Here is a 23,855-nt window from a genome sequence, read left to right as displayed (position 1 = left end):
GGGAGCAGACGTGACTCCTGGCAGCAAGTCCCCTACCCTGAGCAGCCCCTTGGGCAGTTGGGGGTGTACCCCACTGATCCTGCCACTGCTGCACGGGTTGCATGGGGTCTTAGGATACATAGTGAGGGTGTCATAAGGGGGAGAGTCAGCCTTTCATCTGCAAACAATCCGCACATAAGCTGAGGGCAAGGTTAGGAAAGAAAGAGACACTGTCTTCCCCCAAAGGAGCCTGCCATCTTATGGAGGAGACAGACTCACACTATGACTCGTACTAGTCAAAGGATACGCAAGAGCTCTGGGAGCATTGGTACTGGAAGGGGCGGGGTGGGGCAGTGCAGGAGCATGGCCTGGGAAGCTTTGCAAGGCATCCAGAGCAGGGCGCATATGATCTGAGCTTGCGGGAGGAAGGAGCAGAAGTTGGGGAGATAGAGACGAAGAGGCGGGAAAGAGATCCCTGGCAGCAGAATCTGCAGGAGCAGAGGCACGTGGGGTGAAAGCACAGGTGCGTCTGAGATTGACCACCTGCCGTTGCTGCATAGCAAAGGCAGGGCGGGCAGGAAGGAGCAATCACAGAGGGCCCAGAGGAATGCCAGGCTGAGGCTGTGATCCTGATCCTGTAGGCTTCAGGAGCCCCAGAAAGGAAGAGACCTCAGGCACTTAGCAAGTTCCCTTTGGTGCACTGGGGGGGAGGAGGGAGGCCAAGGGTGGATGCAGGAAGCACCAATGGCACTGTGATGGCCCAGTCCACGAGGGCAGTTGACCTGTGGCACCTCTCAGCTCTGGGGACATCAGAGGCTGTTGAGTGACAGGGTGTAGAGCAGGAGGAGATATCTCAAATGACCTGAAGGTTTTGGCTACCATCACTGGGCTATAGAGGGATGGCAAGTGGATTTCATCACATGCCAGCTCAAGAATTGACTGTGGAGGGGGGGTGGGAGGATGGGTAACTGTCCATTAAGAAGGGCACGTGATGTAGTGAGCACTTGGTGTTATATAAGATTGGTGAATCACTGACCTCTACCTCTGAAACTACTAATAATACATTATATGTTAATTAATTGAATTCAAATTGGAAAAAAGAATTGACCGCAGACTGTGTGAGGAGTCCCAGGCCACATTCAGGCTCGGCTGGCAGTGCAGTGATTGATTAGTGATGCCTGCCATTCATTGGGTTGGGGAAGTAGAGGTACTTGTGCTGCTTATGTGGCATCCCAAACTAGAGTCTCTGTCCCCCTCACCTCTGGTTCTCCTCTTGCTTGGCTAGGACTCACCCCACCCACCACACCTCCCTACAAACCCACAGAGGAGGACCCCTTCAAGCCAGACATCAAACACAGCCCAGGCAAAGACAGAGCTCTCAGTCTCCCCAGCTTGGAGGGCCTCCAGCTTGGGCCCACCACAGCGGCTGCCCCCAAGCTGCCAAAGAAGCACCCAGAACGGAGCGAGCTCCTGTCACACCTGCGGCATGCTACAGCCCAGCCAGCCTCCCAGACGGGTCAGAAGCGCCCCTTCTCCTGTTCCTTTGGAGACCACGATTACTGCCAGGTGCTTAAGCCAGAAGGCGCCCTGCAGAGGAAGGTGCTGAGGTCCTGGGAGCCGTCTGGAGTCCACCTTGAGGACTGCCACCAACAAGGTGCCCCACGGGCTGAGGTGCAGGCCTCTGCCAGGGAGGAAGACAGAAGCTGTGACAGTGGGGGTCCCGCCAAGGACAGCGTGCCCCTGAGAGACCATGAGATCCGTGCCAGCCTCACCAAGCACTTTGGGCTTCTGGAGACTGCCCTGGAGGATGAAGACCTGGCCTCCTGTAAGAGTCCTGAATATGACACGGTCTTTGAGGACAGCAGCAGCAGCAGTGGTGAGAGCAGCTTCCTCCTGGAGGAGGAGGAGGAAGAGGAGGATGAAGAAGAGGACTCAGGGGTCAGCCCCCCTCGCTCTGACCACTGCCCCTACCAGAGCCCACCAAGCAAGGCCAGTCGGCAGCTCTGTTCCCGCAGCCGTTCCAGCTCTGGCTCCTCTTCCTGCCGCTCCCGGTCACCAGCCACCCGAAGGACCTTCAGGTATAGATGGGCAGCCTCGAGAGGGACAGTGGGCAGCTGAGGACCCCAGTTCCTGGGGTGCCAAGGGAGGGAGGAGCCCTGGGGCTGCGTCTCTGTGTGTGGCCTGCGTCCTGGTCAGAGGCCCTGGAGGTGATCTCCCTGGGGGAGCTGTGGGCCGGTTGGAGGCAGGTAAAGCCTGCAGTGAAATGGTCAGGAGTGACGCCAGTCTCTTGGCCCCGGGAGAGGAAGAAAACCCACTTCCTGGCCATTCGCAGCCTTATGTCTAAATGAACTTGTCCCTTTCTCATCTGTGTTTTCTGCTTTTACATTTGTAAATTGGACTCAGTTTAATATATTGGGACATTTGTGACATTTGCATGTGAAAGGAAATTGAGCAGAATTCTGATCTGTATTCTAAAAAAAAAGAACACCTGGACTTAAAGCAGTGATAAGGTTTACTCCCATCTCTTGGGCCTGGCGAGCTGTGCAGGACTTCTAGCAGTTGAGAAGCTGCTTTACCTTCCCGCTGCGATGATGCATCTGAGCCTGTTGGCTCATAGCATCTTGGCCCACTGAACTAGTCTGAAAGAAGGAGCTGGTTCAAAAGTCAGTGGGGAGTTAGGCAGAAAGAGTAGGGGTTTGGCGTGTTTTGGTGGAGACCCGTTGCTTCTCTCCCTGATTCATAGCAGGACCCCAGTGAGTCTTCACCTGAGGGAGGCCTGAGGCGGGTCAGCTGGTGCAGGTCGCAAACCCTCCACCTGAGATGCACCTGAGCGACCACTAGATGGTGCTCTGGGGTCCTGAGCAGTGAGTGGCGGCCGCTGGTTACCTGTGGACCACTGGACCTCACCCACCCAGTGTCTGATTCTTTACATCTGGGGGTGGTGGTGGAGAATCTGCATTTCTGACTAGTTCCCAGGTGATGATGATATCACCAGAGAGCCATACTCTCAGACGCAGAATTCAGGTAATTAAAAAAATCTTAGAAAAACTAGGCTTTCTCTTATCTACACAAGTAACTCTTAACTGTTTGACAATCTAATGAAAGCAAACACTCCTCTTCCCTTTAAAAAGTACATAGACCTCCAACTGGCGTTAGGTTTTAGGAGGTTTGTAGACTCTCCAGATACTAATGTTAAGAAGCCCTGGGCTACCTGTTACTCAAAAGAGTTCCCTAGCGATTTCTCGTAAAGCCCTTCTATGTAATAAGCCAGGATGAGGGCTCCATTCTCTATTCCTCGGGGGTCACTGAGCTAAGTGACTTGGCATCCATATTAGGCAGTTTCCTCTACAATGTTTAGTATTTCAGAAGGTACTAAGGTTCTCTTCTTTTTGAAACACCTCCCTCCCTCCCTCCCTCCCTCCCTCCCTCCCTCCCTCTAAGGCTGGAGCTGAGGTTTTCTGGCCTCCTTTCCCTCCTGACCAGCTCAGGGCTGTCAGGGTAGGCCCAACTTGCCTGCAGAAAGTTAGGAGCCTCTTTAGAAACTCCCATGGATTCTCCTTTCCCTCTTCTTGGTTTTGGGCCAAGTTCAGGGCTGGCTTTTTCTTCTCACTAGAGAAAAGTAACTGGTTAACTTGGTTCTTGCTCAGCTGGCAAAGTTCAGTGCTTGGTAAACCTGGTGAACTTGTCATCAGTCTTCTCCAGACCCACATCTTTTCACCTGTCCTTCCCGTACCAAACATTGGTCAACAGAAGTGTTTTGAGGGGGTTTAACAACACAAACCAGTCACCCTCAGCTCTGCAGGTGGGGAAACTGCCAATGCTTTGCAAATGGATGATGATACTGTTATTTATAGCACTTTACTTATTTGTTTATTTGTTTGTTGTTTATTATTGGAGAGAGGGTGGAGGAGAGGAAGAGGAAGAGAAAGAAAATCCCAAGCAGGCTCCATGCCCAGTGTGGAGCCGATGCAGAGCTCTATTTCATGACCCTGGGATCATAACCTGAGCGAAAATCAAGAGTTGGATGCTGCTTAACCAACTGAACCACCCAGATGCCCCCTGTTATTTATAGTGCTTTAACGTTTGCAAGTCACATCCCCTTCTATTACTGTATTTAGCTTCCCAGATGCACTTAGAGGACAATCTGCTTTTTTTTTTTTTTTTAAGATTTTATTTATTTATTCATGAGAGAGAGAGGCAGAGACATAGGCAGAGGGAGAAGCAGGCTCCCTGCAGGGAGCCTGATGCAGGACTTGATCCCAGGACCCTGGGATTATGACCTGAGCCAAAGGCAGATGTTCAACCACTAAGCCACCCAGGTGCACTGAGGGCATATTTGCTTTTTGTCCCCATTTTAGAGATGAGGGAGCAGAGGCTGTAAGAGGTTCAATTGAAAAGCAAGCAAGCAATTAACTGAGCAGGTCTTGAGCTCAGCATTTTGTGTTCTGTACCTCACAAATGGCCAAGGAGGTGGTACAGTCAGTTTTCCCTGTCTTCCAGTCAAAGAATTGAAGCTAAGGGGATATCAGTAACTAGCCCAAGGTCACCCAGCAGGGCATCGAATGCAGGCCGTCTGACCGGAGAGCCGATGTTTTGTCATCTGTACTGAATTTCCCAGGGATGCAGACAGTCTGTGCAGAGCCAGGATGCCCTGCAGACCGCACATGCCATGCTCCTTCCACTCCAGCAGCCTGGCTCTCTGGAGGAGGAAGAGGCAGCATGCAGACAGGCAAGAGGACATGAGCGTGGGGCACCCACGAGTGTCCTCAGACTGTGCACCTGAGCTGATGAGCCCAATAGCCGGACGGGACATGGGGGCTGTGATGGCCGGGATTGCCTCTTGGCTGGGCATCAGCCACTAGAGAGTGGTGGGTCTAGGATCAGCACCCCTCCTGCTAGCTGTGCCTCCCCCGCGTTCTGGCTTTAGGCAAATCCCATACTGAATCTGAGCTTCAGGGTTTTCCTTTGGAAAATGGGGAAGCATAAGGCCTCGTGGGTTGCTTTCCCCCCCATCAGATCACATGCAGTAATGAAGCAAAAGGACCTTTCCACCCCTCATGGCATAAAGAGGCAGAAGGGTGCTGATTAGGGACATGGTGGTTTCCAGGGATCCAGTCAAGGAAGCTGGCAAAGGCACGTGTTGGATGGTGCAGAGCCGCACACAACCCTGGGCTGTTGCTGCTAAGGGGGACGCTGGCTTTCCGTGGGCGCCAGTCCTGCTACTTCTGCCCTCATGAGCAATTTTGAAAGAAGCGTCCCTTGCTTCCTAGAGCAACTCCACCCGCCCACCCACCCTGCTGTGGTCCCTCCTGAGAGTGAGTGCCTCTGCTTTGCTTGTTCACTGACAGATGTGAGAGCAGAGGGCCGTGTTCAGACAGAACGCCAAGCGTCCGGCACGCCAGGAAGCGGCGGGAAAAGGCCATTGTAAGTGACCTGGGGCCCCGGAGCCCGGAGTGAATGGGGAAGAACAGGGGCAGCAGGACATGCCAAGGCTTCAGAGGCCCGAAGCCCTTTGTGGCTGGCTGTGGCCTGCAGAAGATAATTACGTTTCTTTGACTTAAAAAGGCACAAGGGTCACCAAAGGGCATCAGAGGTGGCATCGTGCAAAGTGCGGCTGAGGGACTGGCTGTGAGGCGTGTAGTCGGTAGTGATTTTAGTGCTGAGCATCACAGGCTCGATAGAGCTGAGAGCACAGGCCGTGGGGCGGGGGGTGGGGGGGCAGGGAGCAGAGCTAGGCCAACCAGGCCACAAAGCAGCCCTGCTACTACCTCCTGTGTGACCTTGGGCAGGTCTCCCAGCTTCCCTGAGCCTCAGTTTACTCATCCATACACCAGGGAGTTGGGCCTGTCCTTCCTAAGGGTCCCCTGGCTCGATCAGGGCTAAGGGACCAGGAGAGCCTGCTCCTTGCTTCCCACTGACCTTGTTGACCCTCCTCCAGAGTTAGTCTCTGGGCCTCGGCTGTGCTAGGAGGCTGCAGAGGAGAGCCAGAGCCAGCCGCTCCATGTCACTAGAAAGAAGGGAAGGGAAAGTATTCAGACAGAGGCACAGAAAGACAGACTTGCACTTGATTGCTTTTCCACCATGAGGGTGCTTCAGGGCAGAGACGTGGACGGACACATGAGGTGTGTGTACCCCAGAGGTCCACAGCTGTCTGCAAGCAGGTGCTTAGAACCACGGGCTGTGCCTGGAGCGTCTTCTTGGAATCCACATGTGACCATGCAGCGGTTGTGATGTGCCTGGCGTGGACGAGACGGACCAGGCCCCTGTTTTCATGGCTGGGGCAGAAGGGAGACGTACAACAGACTTATAAACAAGGAATAAACACTATAATCAGAGATGGGGAGAGGCGCGGTGGAATTAATCACGTCAGGCTCGAGTCTCTGAGAGAAATAGTTGTGTTTTGATGGTTGGCGAGGATGTATTTATAGGGTAGTCTGGGAAGGGCATCTGCAAAGAGCTAGATGCTGATGGATGAAAGGAGCCACCATGAAGTTTCAGGAGGATGTGGAACAGAGGCAGGAAAGAACCTTATCGGGTTAAGGAGCTGCCAGGAGCCTGGGAGGAGGGTGTTTCTTCACTGAGCAGAATCCAGAACCTAGGGCGGAGCCCTGCTGGGTCCCTGGGCCTTGGTTTCCTCCCTGCCCCTCTGTGAGAGGAGAATGGGATGGCTCCAGAGTCCCTGGCCTTACCCTAAGCCTGTCCAAACCAGAGCTGTCTGTATTACCCACAAGAGTGCAGGTTTCCAGGAACGCAGCTGGAGTTTACCTAGCGGGTCAAAGCAACTCTTCCACTAGCAGTGGCTTTAACTGGATCCAGTCACGGATGGTAGAGGAAGAGGAGGGGACATTTCAGCCTGGGTTTCTCCCCACCCCTCCCTCTGCTGGGCAATTCTGGGGGCCCACAACACAGCACCCAGCTCACCAGAAGTGACCTCTTAGTCCTCGTGTCCGCACGCTGCCCTGGCAAAGCTGAAGGTGATGGTGATTCCGAGCCCTCTGCCCGGGGTCCTACTGCCTTCCTCCCAGCCCACTGTGACCCTCACAATGACCCGGTTCCCCATCCTTGCCCATTACCATCTTGGCAACTTGCCTTTGTATCACAGCCTCCCCCAACTACCAAAAAAAAGCCCCAGACTCAGAACACAAATACGGTACACAGTTATATTAATACTGATGAACCCTCTTGTCTCGTCCCTTCTCTGCTCATTTCCTTAAGTGAGCAGTGGCTTCCTTTGGGAGCCACATCCCAACCCGACATTCGGCGGCCCCCTCCTCCAAGGCAAGTCTTTTGGGAGAGGGATTGTCCTCGTCCTCTCTCTGACTCCAGCCGCAGGTGGTGTCACCTGCTCAGCCAGGCAGCACGGGCTGAGGATGAGGACTCCGTAGGAGCCCACCATCAAAGAGGTCCCAGGAAGCCAGGCAGTGACTGGGTCTCTCCATGTCTCCCTTCTGGAGCAGGGCGAAGGCCGTGTGGTGTACGTTCGAAATCTCTCCAGTGACATGAGCTCCCGAGAGCTGAAGAGGCGCTTTGAAGTATTTGGTGAGATCGTGGAGTGCCAGGTGCTGACAAGAAGCAAGAGGTGAGTCGAGTCGAGCTATTTGCAGAGGAGGGCAGGGAGGGGGGGCAGAAGTCCCGATCCAGGGCTGGCTACACAGAAGATGCCAGAGAAGATTTGTAGAACACATATCTGAGGAAATCCACAGCCTGGACCTGAAGAGCTAGGCCCCAGAGAAGGTCCAGTAACAATTGTGTGGCCCAGCAATAAGCAGCAAACAGCTGCTAATGGTTTGCTAAGTGCAAATTCCTGTGCATTCTCTTAAATTTGTTTGATTTTTGTTTTTTAAAGATTTTATTTATTTGACAGAGAGCACAAGTAGACAGAGTGGCAGGTAGAGGGGGAAGCAGGCTCCCCACTAAGCAGAGATTCCAATGTGGGGCTCAATCCCAGGACACTGGGATCGAGACCTGAACTGAATGCAGACACTTAACCAACTGAACAATCCAGGTGCCCCTCTCTCTTAAACTTTCTAACATACCTGTGACCTATGCACTCATTCTATTGCTCTCCCTTTCGTGGAAGTTGAGGCAAGTTAAGTAAGCAGCTAGTTAGTAGCAGAGCCAAATCTATAGCCTACATGTCTGCTTCAGGTTTTCTACCCTGGAACTGGCCCAGGGCGGCAGACAGCCCCTGGGGCTTAAGGACACAGTTGTGCTAGAACCTCACTGCCCTGCAAGAGCCCCTGCTTCACATCCCTCCATTCCTCTGGAGCAGCCAGTTTCACACCACTGATTCTGCTGTGCTGATTCTTGATTTTTTTCCTCACTTACTTGGGGAAGCAGCATTCAGAAGTCAGGGTATCTGCAAGAAGAATAGGTTGCATATAAATGCACAACTTAGATGTCAAAACTTTGTCAGTTTTGAGGTCATTCTGAAGTATCTCCCATTATATTTGCCAACTAAATTATTAAGGCTTTTAAATTCTAATTTAATAATTTTAAAGAGCTTCAATGACAAAATAGTTTCTATATAGGAATCATTACATGCTTCGTATCCATTAAGGTGGCTACCGAATATCACAAGCATTGGCAAGGGTATAGAGAAATTAGAACCCTCTTGCACTTTGATGGGAATGCAAACTGGTGCAGCCACCATGGAAAGTGGTGTGGAGGTTCTTCCAAAAATTAAATATAGAATTACTAGGTGATCCAGCAATCCGACTGCTGGGTATAAACTTAAAAGAATTGAAAGCAAGATCTCAAAGAGATCTTTGCACGCCCATGTGTATAGGAGCTTTATTCACGATAACCCAAGAAGTGGAAACAACCCAAGTATTCCATCGACTCATGAACGGATAAGCAAAATGTATATACACATACAATGGAATGTATTATTCAGCCTTAGAAAGGAAGGAAATCCTGTCACATGCTACAAGCATGGATGAACCTTGATAATCATGGATAACCTAATGATTATGCTACATGAAATCAGTAGCCACAGAAAGAGAAATGTTGAACGCCTCCACTTACATGGGGTATCTGGAGTAGTCTAATTCCTGGAAACAGCAGGCCGACAGGGAGGAGATCCGTTCACAGCAGTGTGGCCCAGTGTTGGTGAGCCCGTCCTGAGCAGTCGGGGGACTCCAGCTTGTCTCTGTGCTGAGGAGTATAGGTAGCAGAGGGACGGAGCAGCCAGGAGTCTCTTTCTTGCTGTTTGTGGAGCTGAAGAGCTGAGGGAAGAGCTGACCTTCGGACCCTCTCGCCTCAGCATCCTTCTCAAACAGGCTGCCCCCAGCTCTAAGTTTCCTCCTACTGGGGAAAGGGGGGAGTGTTCCTCACAGTTCCAGCCACGAGCTGGATGAATTCTTTGAGGTTCTGCTGTGGGCCAAAGGCTCATCCTTGAACGAGTCATTGTGAACACTTGGCACCGTTGTCAGAGGAGGGGGAATGGATGCTGAGCAGGGCAAGCTCAGAGATGTCTACCATCAAGGACGAGATGCGTAGCGAATACCAGCTGCGTTAGGGAAGGGGGAAGGCCGCATTAGCAGCCAAGGAAGTGGTGGCTGAGGCTGGCTTTGAAGGAGGCAGGAGGGGTAGGGTGGGGGCATAGGTATGGCAAACAGGCTTTCTTGGGGGGAGGTCTGAATTCGAAAACTTGCCCTGCCCCTTGCCTTTGGGCAAATTCTGAACTCCACAGAGCCTATTTCCTTATCCCTGAGGGGGAGAAAATGCCAGAAGCCACTCACCCAGCGGTCTGAAGAGTGAGGCACTCTGGCAAACATTCTGTGAATCACCTGCTCTTACTGTTACTGCACAGTAGAGGTCAGCCTAGCAGTTGCCATCATCTGTATTTGGGGGGCCATGGACATGGTTAGTGGTTCTAACCACTGAGCAGTGTGGTTCTCTGCTCGTCGCCGACTAATGGGTGGCCTGAGAGTGTAGACCAAGCTGGCTCAGTAACACGCTCCCCCTGGCCTCTCCCCACAGAGGTGAGAAGTATGGCTTCATCACCTACCGGTGTTCTGAGCACGCTGCCCTGTCTCTGAGGAACGGCGCTGCCCTGCGGAAACGCCACGAGCCCTCCTTCCAGCTGAGCTACGGAGGGCTCCAGCACTTCTGCTGGCCCAGACACACTGACTATGGTAAGTACATAAGGCCCCGGCACATTCCAGCGAGGCCTAAACCCCCTCTGGACCCAGCTTCCACTCTAACGCTCTAATGTGCCATTGGTACAACCTTGCAGCTGGGAGGCCGCCATCTGGTTTTCCTTCTGGTCTCTGGCCCATCTTGTCCTGTCTCAAGACTGATACCAAGAGAGAGATTCGGGCCCCCCGGGGCCCCTTGGAAGGTCCAGTCTTGTGTTCACAGCCAGTTGGCAGAACCATGATTACTGCCTCTGACCTCACAGGGCCAGTGGCTGCCCTGCTGCCCTCCGGGGCATTCTGTGGTGGCCCCAACAGCTAGCAGACAGCCTTGTCCATTAATGGGCCACATGGGACATAATATTGTCACCATGCCCTCCCCATTTGGGGACGAGTTGGTGAAGAAGGACAATTTAGGAGAGAATTATCTGTGGAGGAGAGTCCGACACAGCCTCCCGAAGTACTGGGCTGAGTGCGAGGAGACACAGGACGGCTCCGGGCCAGACACTGTTCCACCTGACTTTCTGTCCACGCATGAGGTCTGGTTCCATATCTACATAGGGAGGGCATCCTAGCTTTGTTGGCCACCTTATGCGACTTCTGCAGTGGTTTACTAGTGGGCAAGAAGCTCTTAGGGAAATAGATTTACAGGATAATCAGAACCAGAAGAGATCTCTGGGGTGCTCTAGTTGGGGCCACCATGTTCTAGAAACAAGGCCACCCTGAGACGTTGATGACAGGGCTGAGGTGTCACGGTAGGCCGGCGGAGGTCACGCGTGCTGTCTAGTGCTGTGAGGCCGTGGGCCACATGCCCTCCGTGGGCCTGGCCCTGGTGGCAGATTTTCTGATGGTCGAGCCTTTCTGAGTTGCTCACTGCCTTCCCCCTCTCCTTGACTCCCCCACCCCCTGCCCAGATTCCAATTCAGAAGAGGCCCTTCCTGCATCAGTGAAAACCAAGTACGAAGCCATGGATTTTGACAGCTTACTGAAGGAGGCCCAGCAGAGCCTGCATTGATAACAGCCTTAACCTTCGAGGAATACCTCAATACCTCAGACAAGGCCCTTCCAATATGTTTACGTTTTCAAAGAAATTAAGTCTATGAGAAGGAGAGAGAGCGAGCGCGTGAGAGAACACACGTGAGAGAGAGAGAGACTTGAAACTGCTGTCCTTTTAAAAAAAAAAAATCAATGTTTACATTGAACAAAGCTGCTTCTGTCTGTGAGTTTCCATGGTGTTAATGTTCCACTGCCACATTAGTGTCCTCGCTTCCGGCGGGTGGCCCCGGGTGCGCCTCCAAGTGCTGGGTCAGTCACCCATCTCCCCTTTCTTCCCGAGAACTTCCCCTCGTAGACGTGCAGCCGTGTTCACCATAACATTTCTTGTCTATAGTATGTGATGATGAAATTGTTACTCGTGAATAGAATCAGGATTATAAACTCATTTTTAATTGAAGAAAAAAAAGTATATCCTTAAAATAATGTATTTATGGCTCAGATGTACTGTGCCTGGGATTATTGTATCGCTTCCTTGATTTTTTAACTATGCACTGTCGTGAGGTGTTTGCCACTGAGCTGCTCTGCTCCCTCTGCCAGAATGCCCTCGAGGTGCTGGGCAGCTGGTGGGTTGGTCCCCAGGGAAGTGTGGCCTGCAGCCACACCTGGGAGCAGTGGAGAGAGGTTCTGGGACCTTCCTGCCTAGCTCTGCCCCATTGCTCACTGAGCACGTGCGGGTCCAGTTATGGTTGGAGCCCCCATCTGGTGCCAGCTTGTGCTCAGGGCTTGTGCCTGGCCTGGAGTGCTCATATCCTATCCTGGCCAGCCTTGTATGGAAGGTGGGGCAAGCTGCATTGCTCTTGTTTTTCCAGGGGAGGCGGGCAGTGGTCCCAAGAGGTGAGATGACTTGCTCGAAGTCCCACGGCCAGTGAAAGGGCAGAGCAGTGACCCAGCTGAGGTCTCCTGATTCCTGGGCCCCTGCTTGTGCAGTAGCTGGGGTAAAGGTACACAGCTCCAGGGACTGGTAGAGGTGAGGGCAGCTACGCTGGGCCACAGGCAAGAAGCCTGTGGGGTTACTCTGAGGGGTAAGTCAACCGCTGACTCACCAGCATTAGGCAAGTTTAGGCTCAGGCATGTGTCTTAATCCAGAGGGTTCTGTGGATATCTACACCTGTGGACATGCCATCAGAGCTTCAGTGACACACCTGGAGAGGCACAGGCAGGTGATCTGGGAGCAATCATCCCTTTGGGGCCAGCCATCAACCCATCCTACTCCTACTAGCTTGTCTTTCCCTTGTCTTCACTTGTAAAGCCGTTTTGGTGGCATGGGGCGAGGGGAGCAGGAGGGGCATGTGAGGGCCAGGGGTGGATAAGACAGTCTCCAAGGTCCTTGCCAACTTTGACAACATTCTAATTGGGCTTTACTTTAAAATTTCTGTTCTTGAGTGATGTCAAACCGTGTCCACCTTGGATGTTCTGCAGGTGCCTTCGGGGCCATTCGTGAGGGAAAGCATGGCCAGGCAGGGTATGAGCTTGTTACTTCTGCTTCAGACAGAGCGGCTCCACCTTAATCTGGTTCATATGTCAGGGTTCCTTGGGAAATGTTTGTATTAAAAAGAAAAGAGAAAGAGTCCTGCTTGCTTTCAAAATGTTTGAAATTAACCCATTAAAACTAAAAGAAGCTAATTTAATCTATTGCGATTGCCAGGCTTAGAAATTTGAGACTTGGTAGTTGATTATCATTATTTTTATCAGATTAATCATTTGATAAAATGATTATTTTAATTGATCATCAAATGCCTTAGTAGGTATGCTGAGCCAATGAGCTTGTCCTGAGAGGTGAACATACTCCAAGCCTGCGGAGAAGGCTGGAGGAAACGGGCTTTAGAAGGAATAGTGAATTTGAGCTCCTGTGTATCAAGTCACTTGACCTCCCTGGGCCCCAACTTCCTTTTCTGAAAGGACTGAGAGGGAGACGTAGGCAAGTCGATCCCTAAGGTCCCAGCCCTCTCTGAATCTAACCTTCTGCCTTCTGCAAAAGTGGTATCTAGCTCAAGATGGCAAATACATGGCACATGTGCCACTAGTCCCACATCCTTGGCCAGTGGCAGACATAACTAATCGACCACAGTACTCACGTTCTTTGAGCTTGGTCATACTTTTAGAACTCTCAACACAGTGCTCTGGGCAGCCATTACTAACATCAGAGTTTAACCTATTTGACATCCTGGTCTGATCTTTGAAAGGCTCCCAATTCTACAGAACCAAATGGTGACTGGGTTTCATGCTGGCTCATCCCTGTCTCTCATGTCCTGATCTAAGAGAGAAAATTCCCCGAAAGCGATTCATTGGCACAGGACTCCCAATAATACTGTGACACACAACCCCCACTTGGGTGGCGGGTGGAGCAAGTGGAATAGCAGATGTGAAATGTTTGAGGGAGGTGGGGTTTATGAGGATAAACCCAAGAAAAGGACTTTCCACAGCACAGACCTGAACGTTGTAAATTCCTTTTATAGCTCTTCACTGCCTAGCATACAGTAGGCACATAATAAATGGTTATGGAATGCAATAGAATAGAATTTAAATCTGTCTGCTGCCTCCCCTAAGTCCTGATTTGACCAAGGAGTACACTGAGGTTTCATCCTGTGGAAGCCAATGGGAAGGAACTCCAGAGTCTGGAGAGCTGGGTTGAGTCTTGGCTCCACCAAGGACTTTGTGACCTTGCTAAATCCTCGCCCTCCCCTCCGCACCAGAAGGAGTTGGACTAGAGGTTCTCTAAGCCCCTGCTACTTGCTTCTTCTTTGCTCACCCTAGGCCAGAGCTTCTACCCTGGGCAGGTGGTACCAGAGGGTAAAGAAATACCAGGTTGTAGTGGAAGACCAGTCTCTCCCTCCCCTCTTCTGGGTCAGCTGAGGCTGCCCATCCACTTCGGATTAATACTAGGGCACTTGAAGTCACTTATATACTGCCCCTTGAGCAGAGCAGAGATCTGAGCATGGCACTGGGAGGTAACGTGCCTAAGGTCAGGGCTGGCTGTGGTGGGAGAGGAAGCCTGCCAAGACCGCCAAGCAGTTTCTGCTTGCCATCCCATCCATAAAAGGCTACAAGTTCTAAAATTGACCAAGCCTGCAGACAACCTCTATCTGGAAGACTCATTCGGTGCTGTGTATTATTAACCAAGGAGACTCCAAGGTCTCTCCAGGAAAACTTGTCCACCTTGGTCTCTTGCCCACCATATTAAGGAGTAAACCCAGAGGGAGCAGCGGCCACTGGCAACCATCTCATTGTAGCTCTGTCCTAGTATTTGCTCTGGATGATGTTTACATGTGATTGCCATAAAAGCTTACTGTAGACTGTGTTGACAGCCGCCCGTGTGGGGCGGGTTGTACTGTCCGTCTCTGTGCCGTGCTGGTGTTTCCAGAAATGTCCGATCCAACCGCTAAGTGGAATTCATCTCCTTCCTCAGTCGGTACCAGGCTGAATCAGAATCCTCATTCTTGGGGGTTCTGGTTGCCTAAGGAAAATGCATCAAAGAGGTAAAGAATATGAGTGGATGGAGTGCAGAGAAAGCCGACCACCCCCCCGCCCCGCCCCCCATTAGCCCACCACATCTTGCTCCCAAGCCAGGAAACTGTTTTGAGTCAAAGAGCCACAAGTCAGGTGTCTGCATCTGCTGTGAGGCCTTGCAGTGTTGGCATGTTGACCGTGCTCAGGGGAGAGGCAGGGCTTCGGGGGCTTCGGGGGGCAGGGGGAGGAAGGGAGGAGCGCTCGGAGCTGCAAACACTCAGTACCCAAGTCCTGATGCAGGAAGAGATGCATAAAGCCTATGCTCTTAGAGGTTTTGAGCGTGGTCTCTTCCGGGCAGATGCGGCACGCGTGCCGAGGCCCCCGTGCAAGCGGTGAGGGGGCGGCAGGGAGGGCACTGACACGTCGTCCTCCTGCGTGGGCTGGGGAGGATCTCCTGCCAGGCCTGGGCTTCTGTTGAAATCACAGCTGAGCCTCCAGCTTGAGGGAGGGGCTGTCCCAGCTGTGAAGCAGAACCAACCCTAGACACTCGGTTGATCTAACTCCCTGACGTCAAAACCGCAGTGTTTTCTTAGCGTTTGGGATCTAGCAATTCCCCTCCAATAGGACGAAGGGAAGAAATTGGATGTACGGTAGCAAATAAAGTGAACCTCATGGTTTTGTTGGCCAAAGAAGAGGGACCCCCTCACCCCTTCCCACTAGGGCAGAAGGAGAGCAGTTAGTGCTTGTGTGCAATATGTTGGAGCTGGCCCCCGAGTCCCGGGGGGGCATATGCCCACATAGGTGGGCTCCGGGGCTGTCTGCTGAGTCCGGAGGTACAGGGTAAATGGAGGGAGAGCTCGGGAGCTGGGAAACCCACAGAAATGTTCTTGGCCTGAAACAGATGGCGGGGTGCGGGGAGGACCCGTGGGAGGCGGCTGCAGGACGTCCAGGAGGCAGGCAGAGGCTGACTTTGCATTGAAGCAATAAAAGCACTTTGAGAAAACCACACTGCAGCCCGGCTCCATGTTTCTACCCGGCAGATTCGGGTCTCCCTGGGCTGTGTGAGGGACTCTCCTAGGCCCTGGGCGGGGGTCGGGAGCGGGGCTGGTGGGAGAGGGCAGAGCCAGGCCTAGAGTGAGCCCTCGGCCCGCCTTCTTGTCGGAGGCCCCAGTTTAGATCTTGGTACCGATTGTTCGTGGATGGATTAAACAGTCAAAGCAGCCCAGCCGACGGAAACGGGTTTCCAGAGCAAGTCACGTAACTATATAAGCCATCTCAGTGAGAGACCCGATGTTTCTCACTTGCTGTGTGATCTGGGACCTCTGTTCCCTCCACTAATGAAGGAGAACATTGGGCAGAATGAGCACCAGGGTCCCTTTCGAGCCCAATAGGCTCAGGTTCCCACCCTGGAGCCCCGGGCGTGGGTCACTAACCTGTGAAACCGATCCCATCCTCTGGCTGCGCCCAGCTCGAGGCCTGGGTGAGAGGGTTCTCCGCAAGGTAACCAACCAGCAGCAGATTCAAGCCCACCCGGTCCTGGCCGAGCTACCTTGTGTGCAGGCCAGCTCCCCAGGACAGATCTAAGCCATAGTTTCTCATGGGGATGGTGAGAAGTTCGACCCCAGCTTGGCCAGGTGGCGGTTTCGAATCTCACATTAGCCTCATCATCGTCCCCACCGAACAGCTTTTAATCCGAATGTTGTGATGACCGCTTGGCTGTTTGTCTCTTGCTCTCAGACGATACTAGCAATACACTCTCTCCCCCCCGCCCCCCCAAAACAGCTTAACTTAGGCACTTTTCCATACATTTCCTCCAAATGATTGTAACACCTCTGGGGCAACAGGGAGGCATTGATCACACCGCATATATCTAGGGCAGCTTTTTGCTTTTTGTTTCTGTAATAATACAGCAGCGGTGGCTGAGGCTTTGAGATCCCGGAGGACAGGTTTGCAGGTATTCCGTGTCCTCAGAACACCTTGCACATTTGGAAGCAGCATAGACATCCGACTCCCCGGACTGGGCCAATTGGAAAATCCGGTTTTGTTAGGTGGTCCGTCCCGGGGCAGAGCAACACCTCAAAGCCTTGTTTCTATAGCTGAACCCCCTCTGTGCTGTCTTGTCAAAGGATCCTGCAAGGAAGCCTAGCGGAGCCGCCTCTTGCGCGGGGCCGCCTGGCGCCCGGGGGGCTTGGGAAGGGATTGGTCAGCTTCCGCCTCAGCACTTTGCCTTATCGACGTCTGGTCGCCCTCTAGTGGCCAAGGACTGTCTCCACCAGCTACCCAGAAGGAAGGCAAAGACATCCTTTCGGCCACCTTGCTGCCCCAACACCCATTCGGGGAATTACATGTCATGGCTTGAGTGAACCGTCTTCTGTGTGTAGAGCCCAATGTAACACCAGTCAGAAGACTCCAGAAGCAACCACTAAGTAGACTCTTGCACAGACTTGAGAAGCACACTAGTTATCCTGTGGGCAGAGGAGACAGGAGTGGGCCCCGGGGAGGGGGTGGGGGTTACTCTAACTGCAATACTAGCAGCTCAGCTGCTGATCTTGTTAAGTGAACCTCTGCTGGGGGGCCCGCACTGTACCCTTGGGGCAGGCAAAGAGGCTGGGTGTGAGGATTCTGGGGGCGGGGTGGGGGTGCTTGGGGGCAGGGGGCCTGGCCATGGCCTTTGATACGGTCCACTGAAGAGCCAAACAGGTTTTTTGGTTTGTTTTTTTGTATTTTGTATTTTAAAAATGTTGTCAAGTGTTTTTGTGTTAGGAATAAAAAGTCATAAACTCTTCCCAACTTCGTTTCTTGAGGGGTGTTCTGATTCCGATGGAAACAGGTTGGAAATCTCAAGGGGTGTGTGGTCAGTGGAACGGGGAGGCGGACCACTTGAATTTCCAGATGGTTCCTGGGGGGAAGGTGACCATCCGGAAGGCTGGCTCAGTGCAGCCTGCTGGGAAATTCACGCCCACCCCCTTGTGCCACGGTATTAGCATTGGCTTTGAGCTTTGAGCACAGCTTCCTCCAGAGGCAGGTGCTAAGGTTGAAACCGACACAAGATCCCTCTCCCCAACCCCAGGTTTTAAAGAGACGGTGTCTGTAGCTAGCCTTAATCGACTGGGCGAGGTGGTCCCTATGGTCCCTTCCAGCATTTCCAAATCTTGGACTCAAATCTTTTTCTCTTGGTGTGACCGTGCAGCCTAGAGAATTCTGAGCAATAGGGAGCCAGGGCTTTCCCCGGCTCTGTGACAGGGTCAAACCAGGGAATGGCTAAACTTGTTAGGTTTGGGCATCCCCAGGGGTACTACTGTAGGGGGCATTATTGATTGGGAAGCTCAACAAGGTAACTACAGCCTGGGGTGCGTGAGCGCAAGGCTGTGTATGTGTGTGCGTGCGTGCGTGTGTGTGCGTGTGTGCCTGTGTGTGTGTGTATTTGTCCGCTCATGTGCACGCCTGTGTGTGTATGTGTGGAATTACATTGATGCATTTCTTGAGAAAGGTGCAAGAATTTCACCTACACAGAGGGACACATCTGCTTTGTTATTTATAATAGAAAGCTAAATTTTAATTTTTTAAAGGACACTGCTAATGATTGAGAATCGAGTTTTTAGTTTTGCTATTTTTTTTAATTGGTAGAGGATTTTTATATATTTTTTCCATTTTGTTGGGTTGTGTCCTTATTTATATAAATACTTTATCTGTAAGAGGCAAGGAAGAGACCTTCTTTGCTTTTAATTATTGTGGTTGTCATCGTCCCTATTTTATTTCTGGTGTGATTTATCTGTCTTACCTTCTAAATGAGAAACCGTTTTCCTGTATTTGTACATTGTCAGATTCTATAGTTTCATAGATAATTTAACCAAATTGCTCTATGTATTATTATTCCGTGAGTATAAAGTTCTATTTTAATGTCTGTAAATACTTCAAAACTGGCTTCTTTTCTCAGACTCCCACTGTGGGGTTATTGTTTACATCACAAAAACTGTAGAATCTCTATGCTCATGTACTGTAAATAGTGAAGTGATCTGCTTATAAATAAACTTAACAAATACACTATGGAGATTAAAAAGAAAATACCACCCACAGCCCCGTTTAGACGTGTCTTTATTTGCGCTCCTGGAGGGGACACCCTGCCCACTAAATGGGAAAAGGATTCTGGTTTCGGGGTCACTTTCCCAGAGAAGACCCTGGTCAGGGTGTGCCCCGCAGCCTGCCAAACGCTCTGAGCTCACATTGCCTTCTGTGACAGCACATTTCACGGTGATTGTGAGCCATAGCCTCTCACGACAGCCATTCCATGACCAGCTTTTGGCCATGACTTTTAGAAAAGCTCTCCCACTTTCTGCACAAGGACTTCCTTGTTTGACTATGACTCCTTTTTCACACGAGCACACTAAATAAACATGCCAGAAGCGATATTTTGACATGTTTTCAAAGCAAAAACCCTCACCAACTGACAACTACAAAACACTTTCGGGTGGAAAAAAAAGAGAGAGAAGAAAAAGAAAAAAGAAATCACACAAAAAACTCATTTCTGGCCAGGGGATGTGCAGAACAGGCTTGAATTGTGTGCTGCATTTGGGTGACTTCGCAGTGTTTTCCTTTGCTCACTTGCTCCCAGCAAGAGCGGTCAAGACATGACTCTCCAGCCTGGATGATGTATGTGTTGTTTCCTTGGTTTCAAGCTCTCTTGGGTTTAGCCTTTGTTTTGCCTTAAAGCTGCTTTTGCTTTATTTTCTAAGTGCAGTTGGAGTGCAAGAGACCCACGGATCGCCATGTGCCCCCGAAGGGTTGAAACATTGGGGAAGAAATCCTAGATACACAAGAACAAGTGCACTAAGCCGTTCCACTTTATGTTCTGTGCACACTGTTTGTAAGTTGTTGATTTCCTACGGAAACTAGCTCTCATTTTCAGGTGATTTATTTTCTCAATCTGGAAATGGTCTAGACTTTGCAGTTGGAAAGGCGCACACCATGATATTTTCCGTTCAGATGAGTGAGGATGTTTCCGCTGGGCAGCAGGGTACAAGTTACTCTTTCAGAGGTTATCCAGGTGACTGATTGCTCAGTATCTGTCGCCCTCTTACTCGATGGTAAAGTCCAGGAAAGCAGGGCTGCTTCTCCATTCATGGCAGGATGCCCGGCCCTATTGCTCGGGAATTCCTGAATGGATGAGTGAGTGGATCCTATCCGTGGCCTGATGACTGTACACGGCGAGGGAGGCAGCCAAGCCACAGAGTCACAGAAATAATCCCTTCAAAAATACATTCAATGGTGTGAGAGCTTTAGAGGCTCAAGACCTGTGTTTGAGACCCAACTCTGCCACTTGGATATTGTGCAAACTTGCACAAGCCACCTCTTTGGCCCCTGGTTTCCCCGAGTATGCCAGATGATCTGCTTAGATGAACTCAGAGGTCCCTTCCGTTCTAAAACAGCTGATTCTCAGAAGCAGTATGGTGCAGGGGAAATGGTGACAAGCCAGGAGCCTGGTGTCAGGCTGTTTGGCTTTGAGTCTTGACTCCACCACTTACCAGCTGGGTGTCCAAGGGCAGGTTTCTTACCTTCTCTGAGTCTCCTCATCATGTGATAAATGAGGCTAGTGATAGTTTCTACCTCGTAGGGCTGTGAAGATGAAATTTAAGATCGTGAACAGTACCCCGGACATCATGGGAGACAATCGACATAAGCTGCTATCCTCATGCACCGTCTTGTGGGTGCTAACCACAGCGCTGTGCGAGGCATGGTGAGGATTGTGACTCTCATTTGACAGATGGGGAAGGCTGAGGGCTGGGGAAAGCAGGGGGAACTTGCCCAAGGAATGGAGCCAGGACCAGCATCTGTATGTTCCTGAGTGACACATACCTCTCCTCTTTACCCTGCCACTTAACCACTACATGTGGCGTGCTTAGGGACATGTCTCTGTTTAAAGACTACTGCTCTGAGATTGTCAGTTTGGGGAGGGCTGAAGAATCTAACCTAAGAGTTAAAAGAGGAGGGTTCGAGACCCAGCTCTCTAATGACATCATGACCTGCAAACCTGGGCAGGCTCATGCGTCAGGAGCTGGGATTGATCTGCTGTGGAAGTCCTAGGGACATGTGCAAAGTATGCTGCGTTCTCTGGGACTTCAGGGATCTGATTCTTGGGGGCAGCCAGGGAACTGTGCCATGAACTTGGCCCAGCTTGTCCTCTTATGGGCCTTCAATTTCCTCATTTATGTAAAAAGGAAGGTTAGAGGAGATCCTGGTTTATAGTTTGGAGAAACCCTCTGGTCCCCTCCTCCAAGCAAATGCTCTAATACATTAGCATCTGCTTTAAGACAGTCTCTCTGGGAGGAAGGAAAGTTCTAGAGCTACCGGCCACCGGGGACAGAGGAGAAAGACACCACCACAAGGAGCCAAATGGGTAAATCCAGAATATGGGGCAACAGACACTGTTTCTGCAACAAATCACTGGCAAAGGAAAAAGAGGAGGGAGCGCTTTTGTAGATTGAAAGAGGCTTAAGAGACATAGCAATTAAAGTGTGACCTTTGGGTCAGATTCAAGCAAACCAACTAATTAGGACACTTTGGCGACATAGGGGGTGAGACCACGAAGGACAGGTATCCCCAGCTGACCTCCCCAGAAAGCAGCCTCTGCAGGAGTCTTGGTCTGCAGGCTGTTTATTAAGGCATGCCCATGGGACCAACTCCTGGGGAAGGGAAGGCAGTAGAAATGGGCAGAGGAAGAAGCTGAGCTGTGATGGAGCTCCGGTGACAGCCGTGGTGACCCCATGAGGAATCCTTGAGTGAGAAGGGCCCTTTGGAGTTGTCTTGTGCAGGGAGCCAAGGTGGCCAGGCCTTAACCCCTTGGCATGGGTCTGTCATTGTGTGTAGGACATCCCGGGAAAGGGCATGGCCGTGGGCAAAGTGTCTCCCCACAGCTGAGGTCATCTCTGAGGGCTGTGGGACACCACTGGGTGCTGCAGGGACCACAGGTCCTTTACTCTTTAAGAAATGTCTGTCCAGCTCATCACCGCATCTACCACAACTGGATTTGGTGTTCATTGCCTGCATGTGATAATGATGTGGTTCTATGAGAAAACACCCAGATGTTTTTAAAGATGTGTCATGAAGCAGTGAAATGGTATGTCTGGAATGTGCTTGTACATACATCAGCTAAAGGGCACCTGGCTGGTTCCTTTGGGGAAGAGCATGTGACTCTTGATCTTGGGGTTATGAGTTCAAGCCCCATGTTGTGTGTAGAGGTTACTTCAATCAATAAATACACTTAAAAAAAGAAAAAAGACCATCAATTTAATAAAGAAAATACTTCACTTCAGCTAAGAAAAAAATGCGAAAGAAATGTAAAAGAATGGATGAAGCAAATGGGGCAAAACCCTGATATTGGAATCTGGGTGATGAGGAGGAGGGATTCACTGAACAATTCTCTACTTTTGAGGATGCTAGACAATTGTTATAAGAAAACATAAAATGGAAGTATAAGAGTGAAAATGATTCTAAGCAAGCAGATGAACTTGGCCTTAATTAAATGTTTAATTGATGTCTATTAAAGCTAGAATGTTGGTTTTAGCTCAGTAAAAAGTATTCAAAACTGAAAAAATGTTCAAAAACCACTAGATGAAAGTAAGCTAAATTCTCTCCCAGCTTTCAAATCCGATTACTATTTTACTTCACAAGCAGGGTTTTGGTTTTCTGCTGGCTTGGGTGGTCTCTTTCCAGGAAGGGTGGTACCATTCGGTGCAGCTGATGCCAGGCAGCGTTACTGGATGCAGCAGGACTTGGATGCAGGTGCGCCCCCGGCCGGGCTGGGGTTGCCCCCCGGCTGATCTCCTGCCGCCCCTGCAATCAGATAGGAAAGAGACCCCACTAGGTGAGAGGAAACTACCATGCGCTTCCCCTTTGCCCAGGTTTAGACCAAGTTGCAAACTAAGGGGCTTTCTGAGGCTCACAGATAATCACACATGCAGAAGGCAAGCCAACTGTAAGGAGAATCAGAGAAATCAAGAATGAGAAGTAGAATAAGAGCAGCAAAATCATGACGATAAATGGCAACTGGCACTTGGTACTTCTGGGATGCAACAGGGAGTGGTGGAGACTGTGGCAAACTGGAGAGATCCTCTGTCTTATCTAAAGGGGGCAGTTGCCACTCAGCTCCAGCTAACTGTTCTGCAGAAATGCAGACTGGTATGGCCAAATAGTGATCTTTTAAAAAAGAAATACTGCAAATCTGGATTTTTCAAAAAATCTGAAATATCCCAATTTTATTTTACTTTATTTCTTAAAGGTAAATTTATTTGAGAGAGAGAATGTGTGTGTGTACAAGCCGGGGAGGGGGAAAAGGGCAGAGGGAGAAGGAGAGGGAGAAGCAGGCCCCCCACTAAGCAGGGAGCCTGATGCTGGGTTTGATCCTAGGACCCTGGGCTTATGACCTGAGCCAAAGGTAGATGCTTAACTGACTGAGCCACCCAGGTGCCCCTGAAATATCCCAATTTTAAAACATGGACAGCAAATTCACCTTAAAAGAATACAGTCCAAACAAAAGATATCTGCAGGCTACAAGACCTGCCACAAGCCCAAAAGATAATTTGCAAATTAGAAAAAGATGCATCTTCCTTAGGACACTTTACTGCCATTTCTGGAAAATTGTAATAACCATACAAATCTATGATAAAGGGGGTTCCTGGTTGGCTCAGTAGGTTAAGCCTCCAACTCTTGGTTTCAGCTCAGGTTGTGATCTCAGAGTCATGAGCTCAAGCCCCACGGCAGGCTCAGTGCTGAGTCTGTTTGAGAATCTTTCACTCCCTCTCCCTTGGCCTCTCCTCCCCACTCATGCTCTCTCTTTCCCCCCTCTCTTTAAAATACAATAAATAAATCTCTAAGATAGCCCAAACCTATGATGACTGTAATGTACAGGACACCTCCTGGAGCTGTGCAAAAAGCACAACTTGCAAAATGTAAACGGTAGCTCCACATTTGCAGCCACCCGTTTAGAATCACCCCATGATGGCCAGGGCGTCACTAGAGTCATGACAGCGTCCGTGTTAAGAGCACGGCGGAGGGGCAGGTGTGCAGAGGAGGGCCCTGAGAGTGAGGCCTGGACCACAAGTCATGTCCTATGAGAGAACTGGACTCACTCAACCAGTCAAAGAAATGACCTGAGGGAGGGAAAGCGTGTGTCAGTTGGGAAGAGCTGGAGCAAGCAAATCCCATTTGATTCCTGGAGGCAGGACTACGGCCACTAGG

General features: G+C 50.9%; 2 protein-coding genes across 5 annotated transcripts in view; one reads left to right on the top strand and one right to left on the bottom strand.

Moving 5' to 3' along the window:
* Positions 1-18,697, top strand: part of PPARGC1B (PPARG coactivator 1 beta) — a 111,950-nt gene extending 93,253 nt beyond the window's left edge. For 2 of the 4 annotated variants that reach the window (XM_025434183.3, XM_049109252.1), the window contains exons 8-12: positions 1,265-2,057; positions 5,328-5,403; positions 7,437-7,558; positions 9,964-10,118; positions 11,033-18,697. In XM_025434183.3, the coding sequence (XP_025289968.1) occupies positions 1,265-2,057; positions 5,328-5,403; positions 7,437-7,558; positions 9,964-10,118; positions 11,033-11,133 (1,247 nt within the window). In that variant the 3' untranslated portion in view covers positions 11,134-18,697. Of the gene's footprint in view, positions 1-1,264; positions 2,058-5,327; positions 5,404-7,433; positions 7,559-9,963; positions 10,119-11,032 lie in introns of those variants that run through there. The other 2 variants (XM_025434182.3, XR_007410318.1) reach the window with 2 other exon arrangements.
* Positions 18,698-21,884: 3,187 nt separating this feature from the next.
* Positions 21,885-23,855, bottom strand: part of PDE6A (phosphodiesterase 6A) — a 59,828-nt gene continuing 57,857 nt past the window's right edge. Inside the window, exon 22 of the mRNA XM_025434914.2 lies at positions 21,885-22,451. Within this exon, the coding sequence (XP_025290699.1) occupies positions 22,372-22,451 (80 nt within the window). The 3' untranslated portion in view covers positions 21,885-22,371. The remainder of the gene's footprint in view (positions 22,452-23,855) is intronic.

The sequence above is a fragment of the Canis lupus genome, chromosome 4 (assembly GCF_003254725.2).
Source record: "Canis lupus dingo isolate Sandy chromosome 4, ASM325472v2, whole genome shotgun sequence".
Lineage (NCBI taxonomy): Eukaryota > Metazoa > Chordata > Mammalia > Carnivora > Canidae > Canis > Canis lupus.
Note: the sequence above shows the minus strand (reverse complement) of the source record. Positions and strands in the feature narration are given on the sequence as shown.